Source organism: Callorhinus ursinus, unplaced genomic scaffold (assembly GCF_003265705.2).
Source record: "Callorhinus ursinus isolate GAN/ISIS: 27379988/994484 unplaced genomic scaffold, GSC_fseal_2.0 scaffold1, whole genome shotgun sequence".
NCBI lineage: Eukaryota > Metazoa > Chordata > Mammalia > Carnivora > Otariidae > Callorhinus > Callorhinus ursinus.
The window spans coordinates 23462749-23482428 of NW_027397063.1; the positions used below are offsets into that span (position 1 = coordinate 23462749).

General features: G+C 37.9%; 1 protein-coding gene across 9 annotated transcripts in view; it reads right to left on the bottom strand.

Annotated features, from left to right (window-relative positions):
- Nucleotides 1-19680, bottom strand: part of ROBO1 (roundabout guidance receptor 1) — a 1122251-nt gene that overhangs the window by 29306 nt on the left and 1073265 nt on the right. For 6 of the 9 annotated variants that reach the window (XM_073892010.1, XM_073892021.1, XM_073892014.1 and 3 more), the window contains 5 exons: nt 13467-13621; nt 10347-10682; nt 8390-8497; nt 5509-5650; nt 2115-2363 (listed from right to left, as the gene is read on the bottom strand). In XM_073892010.1, coding sequence (XP_073748111.1) covers nt 2115-2363; nt 5509-5650; nt 8390-8497; nt 10347-10682; nt 13467-13621 — 990 coding nt within the window. The remainder of the gene's footprint in view (nt 1-2114; nt 2364-5508; nt 5651-8389; nt 8498-10346; nt 10683-13466; nt 13622-19680) is intronic. The other 3 variants (XM_073892039.1, XM_073892029.1, XM_073892057.1) reach the window with 1 other exon arrangement.

Here is a 19680-nt window from a genome sequence, read left to right on the forward strand (position 1 = left end):
AGCATGGAGAGAGGCAGAGGGAGAGGGAGAAACAGGTTCCTCACTGAGTGGGGAGCCTGACTCGGGGCTCGATCTCAGGACCCTGAGATCATGCCCTGAGCTGAAGTCAGATGCTGAACCAACTGAGCCACACAGGTGCCCTGGCTATTTTATTTTTAATATGTTAGTCAAATAAATAAGGATTAATGATTCTATACATGATAGGCCAACAAAAGAGGAAATGAAACAAGTCTGAAAGGTCAAATGCAAAGACAAAGAATTTGGTTTTGGACAAGTGTAGTGTGAGATGGCCAAATGAAAATATCATTGTGGTGCTCAGGAAAAAGGATGGGATGACTAAATAAATTTTATTTATTTAAGCCATCAGAATACAAGTAATTACTGAACCAAGCAACGGGGTGATGGCATAAAGGTGAGGACAGTAGGAAACTCATATTTGTTGAATACCCTGCTTCGGATACTTTACATACATTATCTTATGTGATTCCCACAACAACTTACAAAATTGCCAACACTGCAGAAAGCTTAGGGATGATAAAGACGGACAAGTCTTTAGATTGACCATTTGGAGGTTACTTTCAGTAGACTAATGGAAGCAAAATGGTCTGAGTCAGAATGCAGTGGGCTAAGGTGTGAACTGGAATTGGGAAGGCAGAGTTGATTCGACAGCCCTAAGGAGTAGAGGAGGAGAGCATGGTAACTAGAATGAAAGGCTAAGAAAGGGGAACATTTAACAGCAGTAGGATTAACGGGGAAGAGAAAGAACAACTGAATAAAGAGGAAGAGGCTGGAAAGTCAGGATAGATAAAGGTGAACTGATTTTGACTGATTTGAAGAAGGTGGAAAGGATGACAAGAGAAACACAGAAGGGGTTTGCCAGGAAGAAGATACTACGCACCACTTATAACACAGAGGGAAATGGTGGGGAAATAGGTAATGTGAGAGAATGAAAGGAGAATGCTTACATATTTCAGAGATAAGAGCCTCTATTAGCCCCTCATTTGCTTCAAATAAGAGCAATGGAGATGGCCTGTGACCTTAATAGGGAAAAGAGATAGGTGCTTTATTCGTTCTCAATCTCCATGAAGTTTCATGGGTTAACGCTATTAAAGATAAATGGATGGCAATCCAAATTCCCCCCTGTCCCACAGAGCAAGGCTTAATGACCTCCTTCATTTTAGAGAGCATATGATTTGAATTTGGTAAGAACCTCTTACGGACAGAATAATTAATAAACACTGTAAGTTCTATTTTAATCTACAGAATTCAAGCAGTATAAATGAAAATATGTTATTCATTGAAGAAAATTGAAAGACAACCTTCAGAGGCAAATAACATACTCAGTTTCAAATGATATTAGAAACGTAGAAAGTTTTGTATATATATAAATTTATATGTGTGAAATCTAATGTGTCAAGGGTAATGAAATAGTACCAACAAAATCATCAACAATGAGACAGGAGTTAACTTGATGCAGTAGTAGCTTTGATGTGGTAGAAATGACAAGTATTTATTTGTGTCTAACAAAAATGTATTGGTTGGCAATGCTGAATTTTTGGTTACACACACGCACACACACACACCTTATTTAGTAAATTGGACAAAGGACTCTGACTTAAAATAAAGGTACCTGAGGTCAAAGCGAAATAAATACGCCAAGCTCATTCTTTTGCAACAGTACAGCCATGAGGCAAGACATCATTCTGCAGACTGCATTTCAAAAGACAGGAGAAAATCTGCTTTCCACAGACCAAAGCAATGACTTACCCACGCCTAAGGAAAACTAAGATGCAAAAACAGGCATCATCGATAAATTGCTACAAGAGTAGCAACGCATATAGTTACTACATGATCTCCATGTGTTTATGAATGCAATTATCATAAGTGGGTGAGTATTAATGCACATTATTTTATGGTTGCAAGTTCACTGAGATCAATTAATCTCATGTTCTGGTCAACAGTATTACTTGATATGTTAATTACCGAGGCTTACTGCATGATGATCCTGGAAAAAAGGCTAGATATGAAAATGAGCTCATATAATAGCATTCTACAAATGACACGTAAGAGTGGAAATTATCTGATTTGTCAGCAAAAGGCTAGTGGCAGTGTACCTCCTATCGGGTTGGTGCTGCATGTGGCCAATCTCCTCTGGGCAGTCCTGTAACATGGGCTGGAGTTCTTCCTGTGGGGAGGGGGTCAGAGTGGCAGTGGACTGATGGCTATAAGACACAGCAGCTGGAGAAGAAGCTGCTCCCCGCACAGGGGGCGTGGGGCCTCGCTCATCTTCCTCCTCTTCTAGTTCATCCTGCTGCAAATACATCCTTGCCGGTGGCACGGGACACGGCATTTCTTGGTCATAGCTAAAACAAATGATAAGCACACTTAGATTTACTTCAGGTTATGTAAAGAAACGATTGGTATAGTTAGTGGAATATCAGCTTTGAGTTGTTTTTTTAACCTCAATGTTGTGAGCCACATTTAGGGAGTACTGTTAAAAAAAAAAAAAAAATAGTTCACGGGGCGCCTGGGTGGCTCAGTCATTAAGCATCTGCCTTTGGGTCCCGGAATCGAGCCCCGCACCAGGCTCCCTGCTCAGCGGCGACTCTGCTTCTCCCTCTCCCTCTGACCCTCCCCACTGCTTGTGCTCTCTCTCCTCTCTCTCTCAAATAAATAATCTTTAAAAAAAATAAAAAATTAAAAATAAATAAATAAATAAAATCAGTTCACTATCACCAAGGTTGGTGAGTGCTACGTATATTTTTTCTCTGAGTGATTACAATTTACATCAGCATGTTGCAGGCTCTGAGAAGTCATGCAATAGAGGCATCTCTTCAGTGCCGTTAAACTTAGTACTTCCTAAATGTGTTGCATGTCGTCTAGCCTTCCACTTCAACATGATGTCTAAAAGATGACTCAGGGATGGTCCTACAGGGGACCTAGAGATGAATGCTAACCTCTGAGAAAAATTACTCTTAAAAATCCTTTCTTGAAAATCCACCTTTTCTCTGAAATTATAATAGATCACTATTTCTTCAGCTGAGCACAAAATGAAGTAGTTGGCTTGCGTTTAGGATGTTGAATAAAAAACACAGTACATAAAATAGTCGATAAACAATAAAATGCCCCACTACTCCTCTGCTACAGCTGTGTGGAAACTCTAGATGGATCTGGGAAACACTCATGCCTTTCTCTTTTCTCCCACCCCAGGGCAGATGGTTATTGATTCAAATGGCAGTAATTTACTGCATTATATAAACTGTTCATGTCACCCCTCTCATTCACTCTCTACCACCTGCCTTGTTCACCTGAACTCAGGAAACTTGATGCTCATATAACATGATTTCTTTGTGTCTTCCTTTACTTTACCAATCCTACTACCTCCCTTTGACACTTTTTCTACTTCTCCTTTCTCAACAAAGTAACAGCAATTTGTGTACTCCCCTAAACTAGAAATCTTGTCATCTCACCTTACTCCTCTCTCTTCTACCTTGAACTGTTCCCTGGTTCATCTGTTTCCTCTCTAAAAATCTCCAAAGTCTATGACTGTTCTAAAGTCCGTTGTATGTGCTACTGCAATAACCTTTTAATTGATCTCTTTGCCTCCAGTTACTCTACACTTCTGAATCCTCACAGTGCTTCCAAAATTACTTTATTATAATATGCATTACTCTCAGATCATTCATTTGCTGCAAAGTAATACACGGCTCCCTAATTGACTAGAGGGAAATAGACAAATCCCTAACCAAGACATTCGAGTACCTGTATAACCTGGCTTACATCTGCCTTCCCAGCCTCCTCCCCCTCCCTCCCACTGACTCATCACAGTCCTCCAGGAGGCCACATCTCTGTGTGGTCACAATGTCCATAAAAATCCCTCCTCCTCTTGATTGAGAACCGTATCATTTGTCAAAGTCAAGAACAAAAGCCAAAGGATCAGGAAACCTTCATTCTTCCCACTTTGAATCAGTATCTCCCTTCAGGGCAGAGTTGCATCTCCTGTAGGCTTTTAAAAAACTGTATCCACTTATTTCATTTTAGTCCCTTTACTGGCAGACTAAAATAGCAATAAATGTTAACAGAGCCCAGAAAATGACTTTTTAAAAACTATAGTCAATTCTCAAGTTTTGCAGATCCTATACTTACAAAGTCACCTACTCGCTAAAATTTATTTGTAACCCAAAGTCAATACTCACAGTGAGGAATCTGAGTCACTCCACCTTCTTGTGTCAGTTTTGATACTGCTAACAAGTGTCCTTTCCTCAGTCTATCTAGTGCCACACTGTTCTCAATTTTTTTCTCTTTATATTGATAATTTCCCTGTTTAAAGTAGCCCCCAAGGATAGAGCTTTAGTGTGATGTAGTGTTTCTAAGTGCAAAAGGCTATGACGCGCCCACATAGAGAAAATATGTACATTAGATAAGCTTTGGCCAGGAATGGTCATTCCTGATGGCACTCCTGGCTGTGAGTTCAATGTAAATGAATCAACAATACATATTGCATAAGGTGTCTTTAAACAAAAACACACATAAAACAAGATTATGCCTGGATCAGATGACAAAAATGTGTGACCAGAGACTTGCAGGAACCTATCCCTGTATCTCCCCCAGGAGTAATGGCTCAGTATTTGCTCACTAAATGACTGGAAAAACAAAGGTACAGAGTTTTGTTTCCTGGCATACCCGGATCTGTAAAACTATTTTTTATGTGTGGAAAATGAAAGAACGTTGCCTTTATTTTTACAACAGTCACTAAAAAGACCGTATTTTCAGGTAGATTTTATTTATTTTTTGTTAATTCTCTATGTCAAGTGAGTTCTCCTCCATTGATCATACGAGGGAAACAACTGTTTCGCTCTGTTGGTTCAGTTCTATAGAATCTGCAGAGAGAGCGAAACACACTAACTTTCTTATCGCTGTCATATGATATGATTTTTACACTAGTTGAATCGTTGTGAGAGACAATTCAGTGACTTTGAAGTTTCACAGTTTTCAGCACAATGTGATAATATCTAAGAACAAACAAAAGTTTTCAGGATACCTTCGCTGTTGTACAAATTCACACATTTATGTTATGAAAATTCAAGAATATGCAATATCTGAAAATTTGATATTTGAAAATCATAAAATCATATATATGTATGGTTATATATATCATGATACATATGTGGTCTTGTATACATTTTATGTATGTTTATATATGCTTACATATGTAAATTACATGTATAAAACATAAACATATATGTAAATTGTGTGTGTGTGTTCTGATTCATAATTCTTAGTTCCAAAAGAAGCTTCCAAGGCACGATTTCCTTTTTTTTTTTTTTTTTTTTGGCAGCATGAGGATGTTTTTCAAGTCCTTCTAACATAGCAATACTGTTTTTTTCAGAGACAAATGCTTGTGGACCTTAGGAATGTCTCCCCTTAGTGATCTAGTTTAATAATTGCTTCATATGGGTTTAAGGAATCATCCTATTCCACTTACATCCGTTGTGAAATTCTCCTTACCTTTCATCTACGGAAATACTGTACTCTTCACTGTTGCTGTGAGGAGGATGCGCTGGGGGGGGAGGAAGCAGGTCTGCCCAGTTCATGCCACCCTGTTTTGGTACTTTGGGTGTCCGTGCCCCTTTCTTGTGCCCTTGACTCCCTTGAAAAGAAATAAAATCCAAGTCTTTTATTTCTGGCCTCTAAGGTTTTTCTATTATCCACAGGTGAATTATTTCCTGTAAATATGATCGTATAATTCATATATGCAAAAGCAGATAAATAAGCTTTTCTTCATTAATCTTAACAGAAATTTGTACAATAGAAGATGCAACGTATTGCCAAGTTTAACTGCAAAATAAATAGCGAAAAAGCAATAAAACCACAAATGAATTTTACAAGTCATATCATTAATAGTGATCTTCTTACAGCAATTAATTGCATTATGGATTATCACCTAAAACAAATGAGCTGTAGACATATTTTCTGAAGTGCCTTTCTATTATTTAATTGCTGGAACCTAAAATACAATATGATACAGATACGATCTATTAAGAGTTCCACTGTTGCATTAAATCACTGAATATATATAATTTGTACTTGTTCATTGAAATGTTTTAGGCACAATGAAATGACTAGTTTTCATCAGAAAGGCAGGTGCAGATGAAAATTATTGCTGGAGGAACCAATATAACTAACAACAAAAGAAGCAGAGAAATGATTTTTAAAAAGGGATAGAAGTGTTTTTAGCCCCAGTTTCTACAAAATTACGGCTTCGAGTAAAATGATGTTGCTTGAACATTTTTAGTAGTTTGAAACAGCCCAATTATGCAAGTGCTCTCGTATTCTGATTTTGGATTTGGAATATTCTTTAAATGCAGGTAACTGCACATTTTAGAATATTCATTTTAAAATAATTTGGGGTCAAAAGATATTTGAGGATAAAATCATCTTTACCTTCCTCCTCTAATACATCTTTACCTTCCTCCTCTAATATGATACATTTTAGATTCTTATAGAAATTATAGACGATGAGCCTGTAATTGTTTTTCTCATATGATCCCTTAAAATCAGTGAATTTTCTTGGTCTTTATATTTTTAACCTCTCTGAAACAGCTCCAAGTTACACGGTGCATGAAACAGATCTTGGTATATTCAATGACCCTTATTTTTTTTTTTTTTTTAAGTCGCTTTGGAATTTTTGGCCCAATCTGTGCGTTAAGTCAGATGTTCTTGAACTGGTATGTTACTGCACCAAGCATGGGCCAAGGGACTGGCTGTTAGTAATAAATTACAATTCTCAGGCCTCTACCTGTCTGTCTCCATTCTCTCTTCCTTCACTCAGTTGTCCTGTATTGGAAAGACTAGGCACAAATCATGGACTTGACCATACCCAGCGCCTTCCTCTTGATTTCTTGGCATACATCTACTCTAATAACTCCATCTGTCCTAAGAGGCCTAACATTACAAATCTCTCCTACACATCACTTGCTTGCCTCATTCTCTCCTCTAATTAACACCAGATTATAATTTTTTTTCAGATTATACTTTTTAAAATCTTTTTACCAAATATTCACAGAATACCAAGTAATAAATAGCAGCAGAACACCAAGATCTAGGTCTCTAAGCTGAGGGATGGAGAAAGGCAATTTAAATTAACAACACAGAATCATTTTAATCACAATAATCATAGAATCATTTTCCTCAGGAAGATATGATTTTCTCTCTAAGTGGCTAAGAATGCAAAGATAAAATGGCATGAGATATCAATATATTAAAATATTAAGAGTAGATCCTTTTAAAAAATCCCTGTTAATTCAGGGTTTCCTTAGTAAGATTTTAGTTGTTTAAAAAAATCAACATACAGGGCGCCTGGGTGGCTCAGTTGGTTAAAAAAATCAACATACAGTAGAATAAGAGTAGATCTAAAAAGGCAAAGAGGTATTTCTAAGCTCCTTTAATTCCAATAGGAATAGTTTCAATCAGTGACAACATGTAGGCTTAAAAATGCCAAATCAGCATGCCTTTGTCAAGGGAAGATGATAAAATGCAAGTACCATATTCGTTACAGGAGAGGGGTAAAGACACTGGCTAAAAGCCCCTAGCAGCAACTTCAATCCAGGTACTGAGAGGTGATATTTCTACACTCTCCTGGAGAAACATACTAGAGGCAAGATCAGTCAGTTCTGATCTCATCGTGGTGTGACTCGCCACATGTTAGTTCTAATAATGAATCGCCTTTAATTAGAAAAACCGGCCTTAAGTACCAGCGAAGCCCCATCTGCAGCCCCTATCAGGAGAACAGGTGGCAAACAGCTGCAACAGCATGACAAGAAGAGGCCTCACCGTGGCTTCGAAGGCTCTTACAAACCCAAGTTAGGAGGTTGCTTTAAGAGGTTTTAGGGCGAGAACTGAGGGAAAGTTACAAAGCTTATCAACAGAGGCAGGTTCCTGTTGTCCCTATGATCTCTTAGGTTTGTGATTTTGCTCAAGGGTCCTCAGATTTTATGTGCTGTATAGCCTGTTTCAAAGAGTAACAAATTTAGCAGATTAAGCATATGCCCAACATTTTTAGTTTTACTTTGGCCAAGGGCAAAAAAAGAAGTTTCAACTGCCTTTAAAGTATAGTCCACGCTTCTGGCTTTATAAAAGTTCATTAACAAGGAGGAGAATGGGATCTTTAATCTTCGTTAGTAAGTAGAACACAAAATGGTTTAGTGAGTGGACTGTCACTCAAATTGCAGAGAGAAGACCCATGCCTGGAAAAATTCAAATTTTTTAGTGCAGAGACATGTCATGCGTGTACATCAGTTCATTAGCATTCAATCTGTTAACAGTGGAATACACCGTTTTTTTTTTTTTAAAGGAGAGACTGACTTTCTCTTTGGTTCCACACACTTACCAGATGTACTACTGCCCCGGTCCGAGCTGTTGTAGGATCCTCCTGTGTTCTGGTCGTATGACTGGTTGTATGGGATAGTTGGAGGAATTGTGTCATTTGCTCGATAATCTAGACATTTCAGATGGAAAAAAACTTTTATTTTCTCTTTGATGCCTTAATCATTTACCAGCAATTAGGCTTTTAAGTTACCATGCTGATCACTTGCTAAACGTATAGAAGTGTAAAGGAGGAAGAGTCAAGAAAAGATAGGCATGTCTCTTTAGGATTTATAAAATCCAAATTCCTTGCATCATCTCCTTCATATAAATTAGACTAAACATAGATATGTACGAATCATATGAGGGACTATTTCTTCTCTTTAAAATATTTAAAAATCAGCTAAGGCAGAAATCGGAATTGCTTGACTTCTTAACTTGAAAAATGTAACAACGAAATAATTTTAACCATAAGAAATCAGGAAAATATCATGTCTGCAAATCATTTTAAAAAATTAAAGTAAGAAGCCCTGAAACTTGTCAGCAAGATGGTATCTAATAAAAAACACATCCATGATAAGAAAACAAAGGATCTCAATCTGCCATGGAAAGGCTTCTGCTTACTTAGGCAAAGGTAGATAAACTTGCCACTGGAATGTACTGGGTAATAACCCATCAGTTTAGTTGCATTCCAGGTCTTGATTACAGTTGACATACCAAGTCTGGTACAAGCAATATAAACAATAAATAAGAGCTCTGAAATATTTGTTCAGAGGCTTGTCAAGCTTTCCAAAGTCCACAGTAAAGCCATATACTAAAGAGGAATGACGTAACAACAGTTGGAATGCCCACTGCAAACTACAGGATTGCAGAAACTGTCCTCTCTTCATAGTGGTCAGCCTTTGTCATGAGCTTGCGCAAAAGTCTTAACAAATATTTCCTGAATTGGGTTTTATGCCAATCAAGTGTTTCCTCAAACTTCGAAAAAGGCTGGATGACTGTATTGTTAAATCAAAATATATAACATTAACTTAATCAAATGGGATGCCTGTCATCTCCAACTGTAATACATTTTATTTTTGAGGAAAATGGTCACAACTCAAGCCTAAAGAAAATAAATCTAGGTCTCTAATTATCTACAATAAGATGTGTCATTTACCTGTACACTTGTGCAAAATTGCCCTGAACTATTCATATTAGAGGATGCTTTTCTTTTCTTTTCTCTCCCCCGCCAGAGGTACAACTTTGCAAATCATGTTATTAAAGCGGTAGCCTAAAGGACTATAAAGAAATCAAATACTTACCTCTCCCAACTCACACATATCATAATAGAGAAACATTCCCCTCAGGCTATAAAATACTATTCCACTGCTACCATTTAACAATTTACTTTAGATTCTATCCTGAGAGACTTCAATCAAGTCAACCAAAAAAATTTAGGTTCTAAAATCATACAGACATACACTGCTGCTACATTGCAGCAGTCTTAGGGACCACACGAGGTAGGAGAAATACAACAAATTGAACCACTTCTCCAGCTCAAGCTTAATTTAATTATTTTTCTTCAGTTTGGTATAAAAATGCCCTTCATTTATATGACCATGTAGAAGCAATTATCTTCTAATCTCGAGTGGAAAGAATGGAATAGTCTATTTATTTAAAATGTGAGGTATTGGGACGGTTGTACCTCTGCCTTATGAATAAAAGATTGTGCTAAGCAATCCCTCACCTACGATTAAATTTAAATTAATCTCAAAACCACTTGAAAATAGTTACATATTATTATAAAATCAATTTTCCGAGGTTATTGTTGTGCTAATTAACTCTTTGACGCTGGAAATTTTGAAAACAAAGAAATAAGGAAACATGAGTAACAAAAGAAAGATTTCATTTGCTCATCCCAGAGAAGTCTGGACGTGGAGTGCTGAAAGGTTAATGGTACCAAGACAGAAAAGGCTGAGAATAAAGGCAAAGCTCTTCACCTTTGTTCAGTTTGTTTTGCTCCATGATGTTATACTGAATGGGGGCCACTTCCTGTTTCTGCTGTGCGGGCGGTTTCCAGTGCTTCTCGCTGGAGTCCCCACTGCCATTGTTCATGTTGTTGCTGAGGTTTGACTGGATGAGCTGGGTGGTGGCGTAAGGAGTGGGCTGCCCTGATGGATTGACAAAACGCCCATCCTTCAGATTTGGGCTATTGAAGGTTTTCATCTCATTGATTTTGTTACTAAGGTCCACATCACCATAAACAGTTGACTCAGGGAGCATCAGATTTGTTTGTTTGTTATCCAGTTGGTTGTTATAATTGGCTATACAATCAGCTACGTGCAACGGAGAGGAAAAGGAAAAAATCATTCTGCATGGTTATTCGTTTTAAATTTCTCTGTAAGTAGCTTCGTGAGTCACAATAAAATTGTTATGTAAAGTAAGAAGGGGCTTAAATGCGATCAGTAAAAAGGGCCAGGTAGTCATAGGTACTCTCTAAAGAAGGTAATTCAAAATTGAGGAAATGAGAGAGGACGTAGAGAAATTATATAGAGACTAATTCTGAATTTGAATTTAAGATAATTTTCCTTTAACAACCCCATTAATAGGAATTTCACTTAAATAATATATACATGAATATCTTTATGTGCCAAATTTATATGTAGTCTGGAGTTACTGTCCTATCTGAAGCTACTAGTTAGTTGTTGAAGCAACAGAACAAAGAATGTATGTTGAGAATTCAAACCAAAGGCGGGGGGGATCTCTGCCTACACATCAAAGAACTTGAGATTTTAGTATTTTATAACTCTACTCAAAAGATATGAGGAACAGAGGTAAAGGGATAGTAAATAGTGTTTAAGATAATTTTATTGGATCTTCCCTTGGTCATGTAGGATAATCATTATCAGGGAAGGACATTATATAATCATTTTTTCATGGTTTCATAAAGACACCCCGAGAAGTATAAAATGACAATAATGATGACAAAATGAATCATAAGTAACCTGTGTAATTTAATCAAAGAAAGCCTGAAATAATATCTAATTTGTCTATTTCAATTTCCCTCTAATTTGCTTCTCATTGAAGTATTAGGGAATGAAATAACTGATAGAATGTTTAAAATTAAATAGAAATATTTAAAGCCTGCAGCTGAAAATATTGAAACAGCAGGAAGAGCTAAAATCATAATCTAAAGTGGAAAACATTTTTTAAATAAAAAAATTTGTCAAGTTACAATGGTTAAAAATACCATTATTTTATTCATGTAGTTCATAGTAGTAGTAGTTCAGCTCTCCTTGAAGATTGGTTTTCAGCTGGTTATGTTGATGAAAAATTAGCTGAAGATGTAAATGTGAATATAATCTTAAGAGAAATATGCAACTTCTCTGTAATACTGAACTCAACTACTCTGCATTTTAAAAATAAATGATCAGGGAACAGGAATATTTGACTCACCTGGCCTTTAGTAATTCTAACTTCTAGGTATAAAATTTTATTTAACAGTGGTTAAGAAATATTGTTAAAGACCATAAGGTTTTGCCAATTTCATTTTTCTTTACCAATCTTTCTAAATGAGTGTGAGTCCACAGAATTTTCTGAGATGATAGATATGTTCTATCATATATTCAGCATTGTCTAATTCGGGAGCCAACAGACACATGTGGCTACTGCACACTTGAAATGTGTCTAGGGCAAATGAGGAACTGAATTTTAAATTGTATTTTGTTTCATTTAACTGTAAATAGCCACCTGTAGACAGAGGCTACCGTATTGGACAAAACAGCTCTACATATTAATCTAAATGGTTATTGTCATCTTTTGTCTCCTGCAGGGCTCAACCAGTCTTTTTTTTTTTTTTTTTTTTGTAACCATGTGAGCACCTAACTGTACAACTAGAATATGGACTTCTGGAGAACAGGGACATAGTTACATGGATATGTCATATCCATATCCAATGGAAGACTCTGGACTAGTTTTAAGGCTAGACATACAGACTGCTATATGATTTGTTTCTTTATGGTGAAAAACCTCTTCATTTAAATGCTATCTTCTATTTCCCTTTTTCTTAGTTCATTTTACTTCTCTACTCATATCTTTTGATTCTTTATGATTCTTTTAATATTTCCCATTTGGGAATGTTGAAGGTTTTCATTTTGTTTTCTGGGTTTTTTTTTTTTTTTTGCAAGAAATCATGAGTAATTTTCTGTTTATTCCTCTCAATATTGCATACTCTACATCCTTATTTTCATGTCATGCTTTAGCATGACATCATCATGAAGTAATTCACTCACACATATTTCTGAACCAAAAACACTCAATATAAAATAAATGCATGCATAAACACCTGCAAAAGATATATATATATATATATCTTACATCCTTGGGATTTACTTTTATATAATAAAAATCTGATTTGAAATGAAACAAGACAAAACCAGAGAGGGAGACAGACCATAAGAGACTCTTTAATCTCAGGAAACAAACTGAGGGCTGCTGAAGTGGGGGGGGGTGGGAGGGATGGGGTGGCTGGGTGATGGACACTGGGGCGGCTATGTGCCATGGTGAGCGCTGTGAATTGTGTAAGCCTGATGAATCACAGACCTGTACCCATGAAACAAATAATACATTATATGTTAATAAAAAAATCTGATTTGGAATTTCAGTTAATTTTCATTTATAATTTTTTATATTGCTGTTGTACAGTTGCTGTTTTTGTTACTGCTATTAAAGAATTTGGTTCACTCTAACTAGAGACTTAGAAACTTTTTGATCTGCTTTATTCCCCACATCCTGAAAATAATTACAAACATAAATTATAAATACATTCATCCTCATGGAGAAGAACGCTTTTGTACAAGTTCTTTCTTCCTTGCTATCTATCCTAGAGTTCATACTCTCCCTTCTCCCATTGCATCCTGGGAAACTCTGGTGGAAGGTGAAGCGTGGAGGTAGAGGGATGAAGAAAATACAGAATCAGGGTAATCTGCTAGGCAACCATCAACATTTTCATAAAATGTTGACCAAATTTTCCTTTCCAGTGTAGGGAGAGGGGAAGAAATGTATCCTCCTGTGGCCAGTCCTTGTGCTTAGGCTCATGGAGCTGTGTCCGCATCTCTAACCTGGGCGACTGTAGGTGGTCAGGTTGCCATCACTGTTACCATTGCCTGCCGTGCAGCAATTGATGGAGCAGTCATTGTGATTGTTGCCAGTATTAGGCCACGTGTCTGCCAGCCATGGCTGCGTGGCAGGTTCGCTGATGTTCAGAAGTCCTGGCCTAAAGAAAAAAAAAATATATATATATATATATACATGCACATGTTTTATAAATAGCAAATGAGATTTCCCAATCAGACGTCCAACACATTCTTCATCACTGTTCTCACAAATGACTTGGTCAGCTCTGCTGAATGATATTATTATTCCTTTTATTTTACAATTATTTTTTTGACAAGATAACTGTAACGTAATCTAATGTCTTGAGAACTTCTCTCCGTGTATAGGGCCATAACTTTTAAGTGGACACAGTTGTGCGTCAGACGGAAAACACTGTACTATTTGCGATGCTTTACTTTAGTCCCAGTGATTAAAACTCAAACATGGAATCTAAACATATGGATACCTATATTTTTTAGTGTTTTAGTTGCTGACAGAATACCATAGTGGAGACAGTTTGCATTCCTTCGTTTTTGACCCATTAAAAAAGTCATGATTCTTCTTACAATGTCATTAAAAAAATGGAACAAGCTCCTTTATTCAGATCCTTCACAGTAAGCATATTTGCATACTTTTCTTCAAAACCAAGTCAGAATTAGTGAGTTTGGGGCTCTGTGACATTCTGCAGAGAGGCTTATCAATGTTTCCATGCACAGCTCTGGAAGCTTGTCAGGACTTTCTGATGGTGACAGTGTAAACCGCCATAAATCCCTACATAAACAAAGGAAAGCTACTGAATTAAATCTGGTAGAACGAAAAGTGTCCACTATAAGAAATATTAGTGTTCCTGTCTTTTTTGGCACAACACATGTTAATGCTCTTTCACTGTGCTTTGGGAATGCAAAGCACATCAATGGCTATTAGAGGGAACCCTGAACCACTAGCTCCAGAGATGCAGACTAGAGTCCAAGCACGGCATTCCTCGTGTCCTTCTCCAACATTGACTCCATTTGATAATTTAGCAAAAGAGGTGATAATGCATGGTGTGCTGTAAGATCCACAATAAACAGGCTGGTGCTGCAGATTCTGCAAAGATTTTCTTCACGGTTTCATTTTCTTTGTCGAAGTGTGATAACCATGCTTCTCATTTCCCCGGGAATCAAGAACCTGACACTTCACCCTTCAGGGTTCCGTGACGCAGAGTCAACTGAGGAAACTCACTAATGCAAATGATGGTTATGTGAAGAATCCTTCACTCCAAAGAAGAATATGGATTTATAATTTTTATGTCTGTATACATAAGTAGATGTGCATATGTGTATGAATGTTTACTTTTTGCTTACAACGTGTGAGACATTGTCTGGAGTTCTTTACATGTATCAACTCATCTAACTCTTAGAACCATTCCACCAAGTCGTTACTACTATTTCCTGATTTTACAGATGAGGAAACAGACTCCTCAGACGGAAGGTTAAGACACGTGTGCATAGTTATGCAAAGCCAGCGAGTGGCAGAGAGGCTGGGATTCAAGCCCAAGTTCTCTAGCTCTGGAATCCACACTCGAATCCAGGATGCTATAAACATACATATTGGGGAGTGCTGAAATTTCCTAAGGTCATTAAACGTTCGTATAAAAGAAAGAGTGGGGGGGGGGAAATGTCTGCAGTCTCGAAATTCAGAATCATGCTGTTAAAACGGAGCCAATTTATTATTAACATTGTTGATAAAAATGTGCTTCGAAGAGCCAATTTGCTAAACCGTTGAAATTTAAAACATTTAAATGCAAGCTGCATCACAGATATCTGGAGCCTCTGAATAGACGTTGGTTAGAGAAATTCTGCCTCTAGTAATCTTTAGCTTTTCTTATTTTATTTCCTCTTGAACTTAAACCAAGTGTGTTATCACTATAGAAGTTATTAAAAATAAATTTCCATATTTCACATGTAGAAATATTATGGGTCTAAAGTATGGGCCAAGTGGAAATTTTTCGGTCCGACTGAAAAGGTTTCCAAAGGAATAGACAATATTTTTATGCTACCATGATTCTCTCAGAAAAGCACTTTGAGTGTTTTGATATCATGAGCTGAAAGAACTTTCCATATGGATGGGTGATTTCCAACAGGAAGTAAGATTAACAATTCACATCCTGGCTTGGGTTTAAACTTGTATTTGGAATACTAATTATTTGGGGAAGAAAGTGAACCATACATTATTGACCCATAACGAATCTTAAAATGTCATGTGTGTATTTTAGAGGTCTCTGAGGAAGTCAAAGCTCATATGCAGCTACCTTGATAAGGGTGTTAGGAGCTTTTTGAAACTACCAATCTCATAGGCTATTTTTCTGCATTTGAGGTGACCTAGCATATATGAGACAGATTTCGCTGTCCGACAATAAGAAATTAAGCAGAGGTAAAACTCAGTGCTGGTTACAGTAATTAACATGTGTCTAAAATATGTCTTTTTACCATATCATATTAGAGGTTGTATTTTCTTATGAATATATCTGAGTTTGCCTTATTTCTTCCTTGTCTTTTAAAAGACAGTATTATTAGGGAAAAGAAGATACTAGGGATCATAAAACCCAAACTTTTCTTCCAGTTCATATTAAGGGGATAAATTTGTGTCACAAAGGAAAAGAGGGCACTGCATTTAAATAATTAGGTAGCGATTACTCTCATTTCCTCTGCTCCTCTGACTTCAGATTCTCCACTCAAACAAAACAAAAACAAAACAAAACAAAAAACAAAAACCTATCTGAAATCCTAAATCACAAAATGAAATACTAGAGGGTCCCAGGGCTGGAGAAAATAGTAAGGGGGCCCGGCAGTAAGGGTTGCCTGTAGACCGCCTCCCCTTTCCTTTAATTCACAGCCTGAAAAAGCTCTGCAGTCCAGGAAGGAGCAAGGGATAGATTTGAGAGAGGCCAGTATTTCAGAGAGAAGCAAGGCCTGAGCTCTGTTTCTTTGTCACCTCCCACGGTGAGGAAATGATTTCTTGGCATTCTTTCTGGCCTGATTTTCTTACTCCTTTCTTTAGGACTTCTCCACTGTTCCCAGGTTGATGCTGTGGTTTGGATTTTAGGCAGGGTTTTTGGAAGAGGTGACTGGAATGTCTGAGGTAAGGAAAACAAAGGGATAGGAACAGCTACTTAATACTGCTTCCATGATCCTCCCCTGGATGGTATCCCAAGCCCTTTGCCCTTTCCAAGTTGGGAGGAGGTCTCTTTGCTTACCACAGTCCTCATGTGACCTTTTCTGGGAATAGTTAAATTCACAATTTTGTGAACTAGAAAAGATTTCTGGCTCAGCCTTCTCCTTTATTATATTTCTGGTTGCACCAACTCAACTGTGCCATCGTGGTGAGAAAGCAGCCATGGACAAAAGGTTAACAAGTCAGTCTGGGGTATATTCTTATAAAACCTTATTTACAAAACAGGTGGCAGACTGGACTTGGCCCAGGAGCCATAATTTCCTGACACCTGATAAAAACAAAAGATAACTGCATTACCTTACGCTAGTTGCTTAACTGTGGTATTTACCCAGCACAAAAAGTTCATGGAGGACACAGCAGGTGAAGCTCAGCAAACTGACAGGGGATGGGGAGCATATTCTGGGCTGATGGAATAAGGACCCATTAGAGAATCTAATATTGGCAGAGTGGCAGGTGCGCTGACGTGGTGGATCGTAGGGTGTGGCACTTAGAGGTGGGGGATGGGCCCGCAACACCCTCCAGGTTGCTGGCTTCATGGGCTCTGCTGAATTTAGACTTGGTATTTTAAACACGGTGGGTTCTATTAAAAACGGGAACTAGGGGCGCCTGGGTGGCTCAGTCGTTGGGCGTCTGCCTTCGGCTCAGGTCATGATCCCGGGGTCCGGGGATCGAGCCTCCCGTCGGGCTCCCTGCTCCGTGGGAAGCCTGCTTCTCCCTCTCACACTCCCCCTGCTCATGTTCCCCTCTCTGTGTCTCTGTCAAATAAATAAAATCTTAAAAAAAGAAAATGGGGTCTAGAGCAACTCAGAGACATGATCGATAAGCATTTCAAAATACCATTTTGGCTCCAATGGCCAAAGGGAATTAACAGGAAGTAGTGCTAACGAATGTAGATAAAGGTAGGACTGTTGGGAGCTTATGCGATAGATGAGGCAGGAGAGATCAAGTGCTTGATATGAAACAGTACTGGGATAGTGAATGGGGTGGAAAGCAGGATCAACAAAGGTGTGATGGATGCAGAAGAAAGGAAGACTTGAGATGTTGACTTAGGTATCATCAACCAAATGAGGTGGGAGGGCCAGAGCGGGCTGCCAACGTCTGAGATCTATGAGGGAAAGCAGTGTTTAAGGGATGGACATGAGAGGAGAGAGTGCAGGAGATTGGGTGACTGCCCCTTCTCTTACCACACGAAATCATAGAACACAGATACACACACACATCCCGGAACCCCCCACCCACCCGCCCAAACACATACTCTGGCTAGGAACAGAGACCTCTTCCTGATTCGCTCCTGATCCCGTATCCTGCTCTATTTGGTCCAAAGCACGCGACTGCTGATACTAGAGCTGATTTTTTTAATGCTTATTATTTATCTTATAGCTTCCGCTCTTAATAATGTAAAGTTCACAAGGATGGGAATTTTTATTGACTTGCTCACTGATGCATCCCAAGCAACTAGAATGGTGCGCGTCCATGGTAGACATTTGATAAATATGCCTGACGAATGAATAAATTGAAAGTTGTGTATATAACTGTTCTTTTGAGCATGGACTCCAAGATCTTTATTTAACTGTTGCCTCTGGAACATGCCAGCATCTTTCATCATTTCATTTGGTACAAAGGTCTTTTCTATTTGGTATTTGAAATACAGAAGTTTCACTGTTATTCTCTTCTTGAATTTAAAAGGTTAATTCTGTATGGTAACACAGCAAGCTTTCCAAAAAATTGTTCTGTTTGTAATTTTCAGTTTGTTGTTTGTCCTTTTTCAGTCCTGCTGTAGAAACTTGCATTGGGTACCCATGGAATCCTCCCATTAGGTTCTATACGATCATTTGCTCTTAGGTTGTAAATCCATTAAGAGCAAGAACTGGAGATATTTTATATGCGTGCGCATGTACGCGTGGGTGTGAGACAGACAGTGCGTGTACACGCGCCCATCCACAGAGGCTAGTGCAGGACATAGAAGATGCTCCACCAGCATTTTATGTGCTTTCAATCACGTGAAAGCAGAGTCTACAGTCATGAACTTGCACATGTAGAGAGGAGGTTATATAATCAGGCTTTCCAGATTTATCCACGAGAGAGTGTTGTTATGCCAGAGTCTGTTTCATGAATATCTGGGCTATCATTTCGATGGAATTCCCCTGGATGCAAAAACAGGCTCTGGTTTAATTTCTGAATCAAGTGAATTTAATCCCTATGAAGACCTCCCTAGCTTTTGGGTCTTTCAGTGGCTGGCTTTGTTTCGCGGGTATGAAAACAGTAAGCTAGCACTGGTACCCAGGAAGAAAAGATAGTGCTTGCTGCCAAATTTGTACAACCGTGGTGGTCAACACTTTGTCGTATGGTAAATTCAGTCATTGTGTCACCACATGGTATGCTCCTTGGATTCAGAAATAACACCTTACTCATTTTTGTCTTTTCCAGTTGCAAACATATTATCCAACTGTGCAAAGCAGAGCACTCAATAAGTTAATCGAATTTAAATTATAAAATGGTTTTGTTTGGAAGTTTTTTCTTCTTCTACCTTAAGTTATATGTTGCTGGTTTGAGGGAAAAACATCATCTTATTATAGAAAATCCAGAAGCTTGGCTCATGTTACGTATACCATTTTTCAGCTCTTTTAAGCTGCCTGTCACATCAGTTTGTGATTTCTCTGTGAATATATTAAAGTTCACTGAATCATAATTACAAAAAAAATATAGGATTGAGGTTCATTTTAATTAGAGAGAAAAGAAAAGCTCCGTATTAACAAGCTACCTAGATCTCTTGTTGTATTTCAACATATTCCCCTGCAAATGGAGAGCTGAACTATGTTGAATTCACAAGAACAAACCAACCTAGCCTACAACAACTTATGAGCAAACGTGTTCAGCAGGTTTTCAGATGAACACTTTTTCTTTGATAGTATCTGTTAACTAGCTATATTTCTTAATCTTCATAAATGCTATTGCTTAATTACTTTA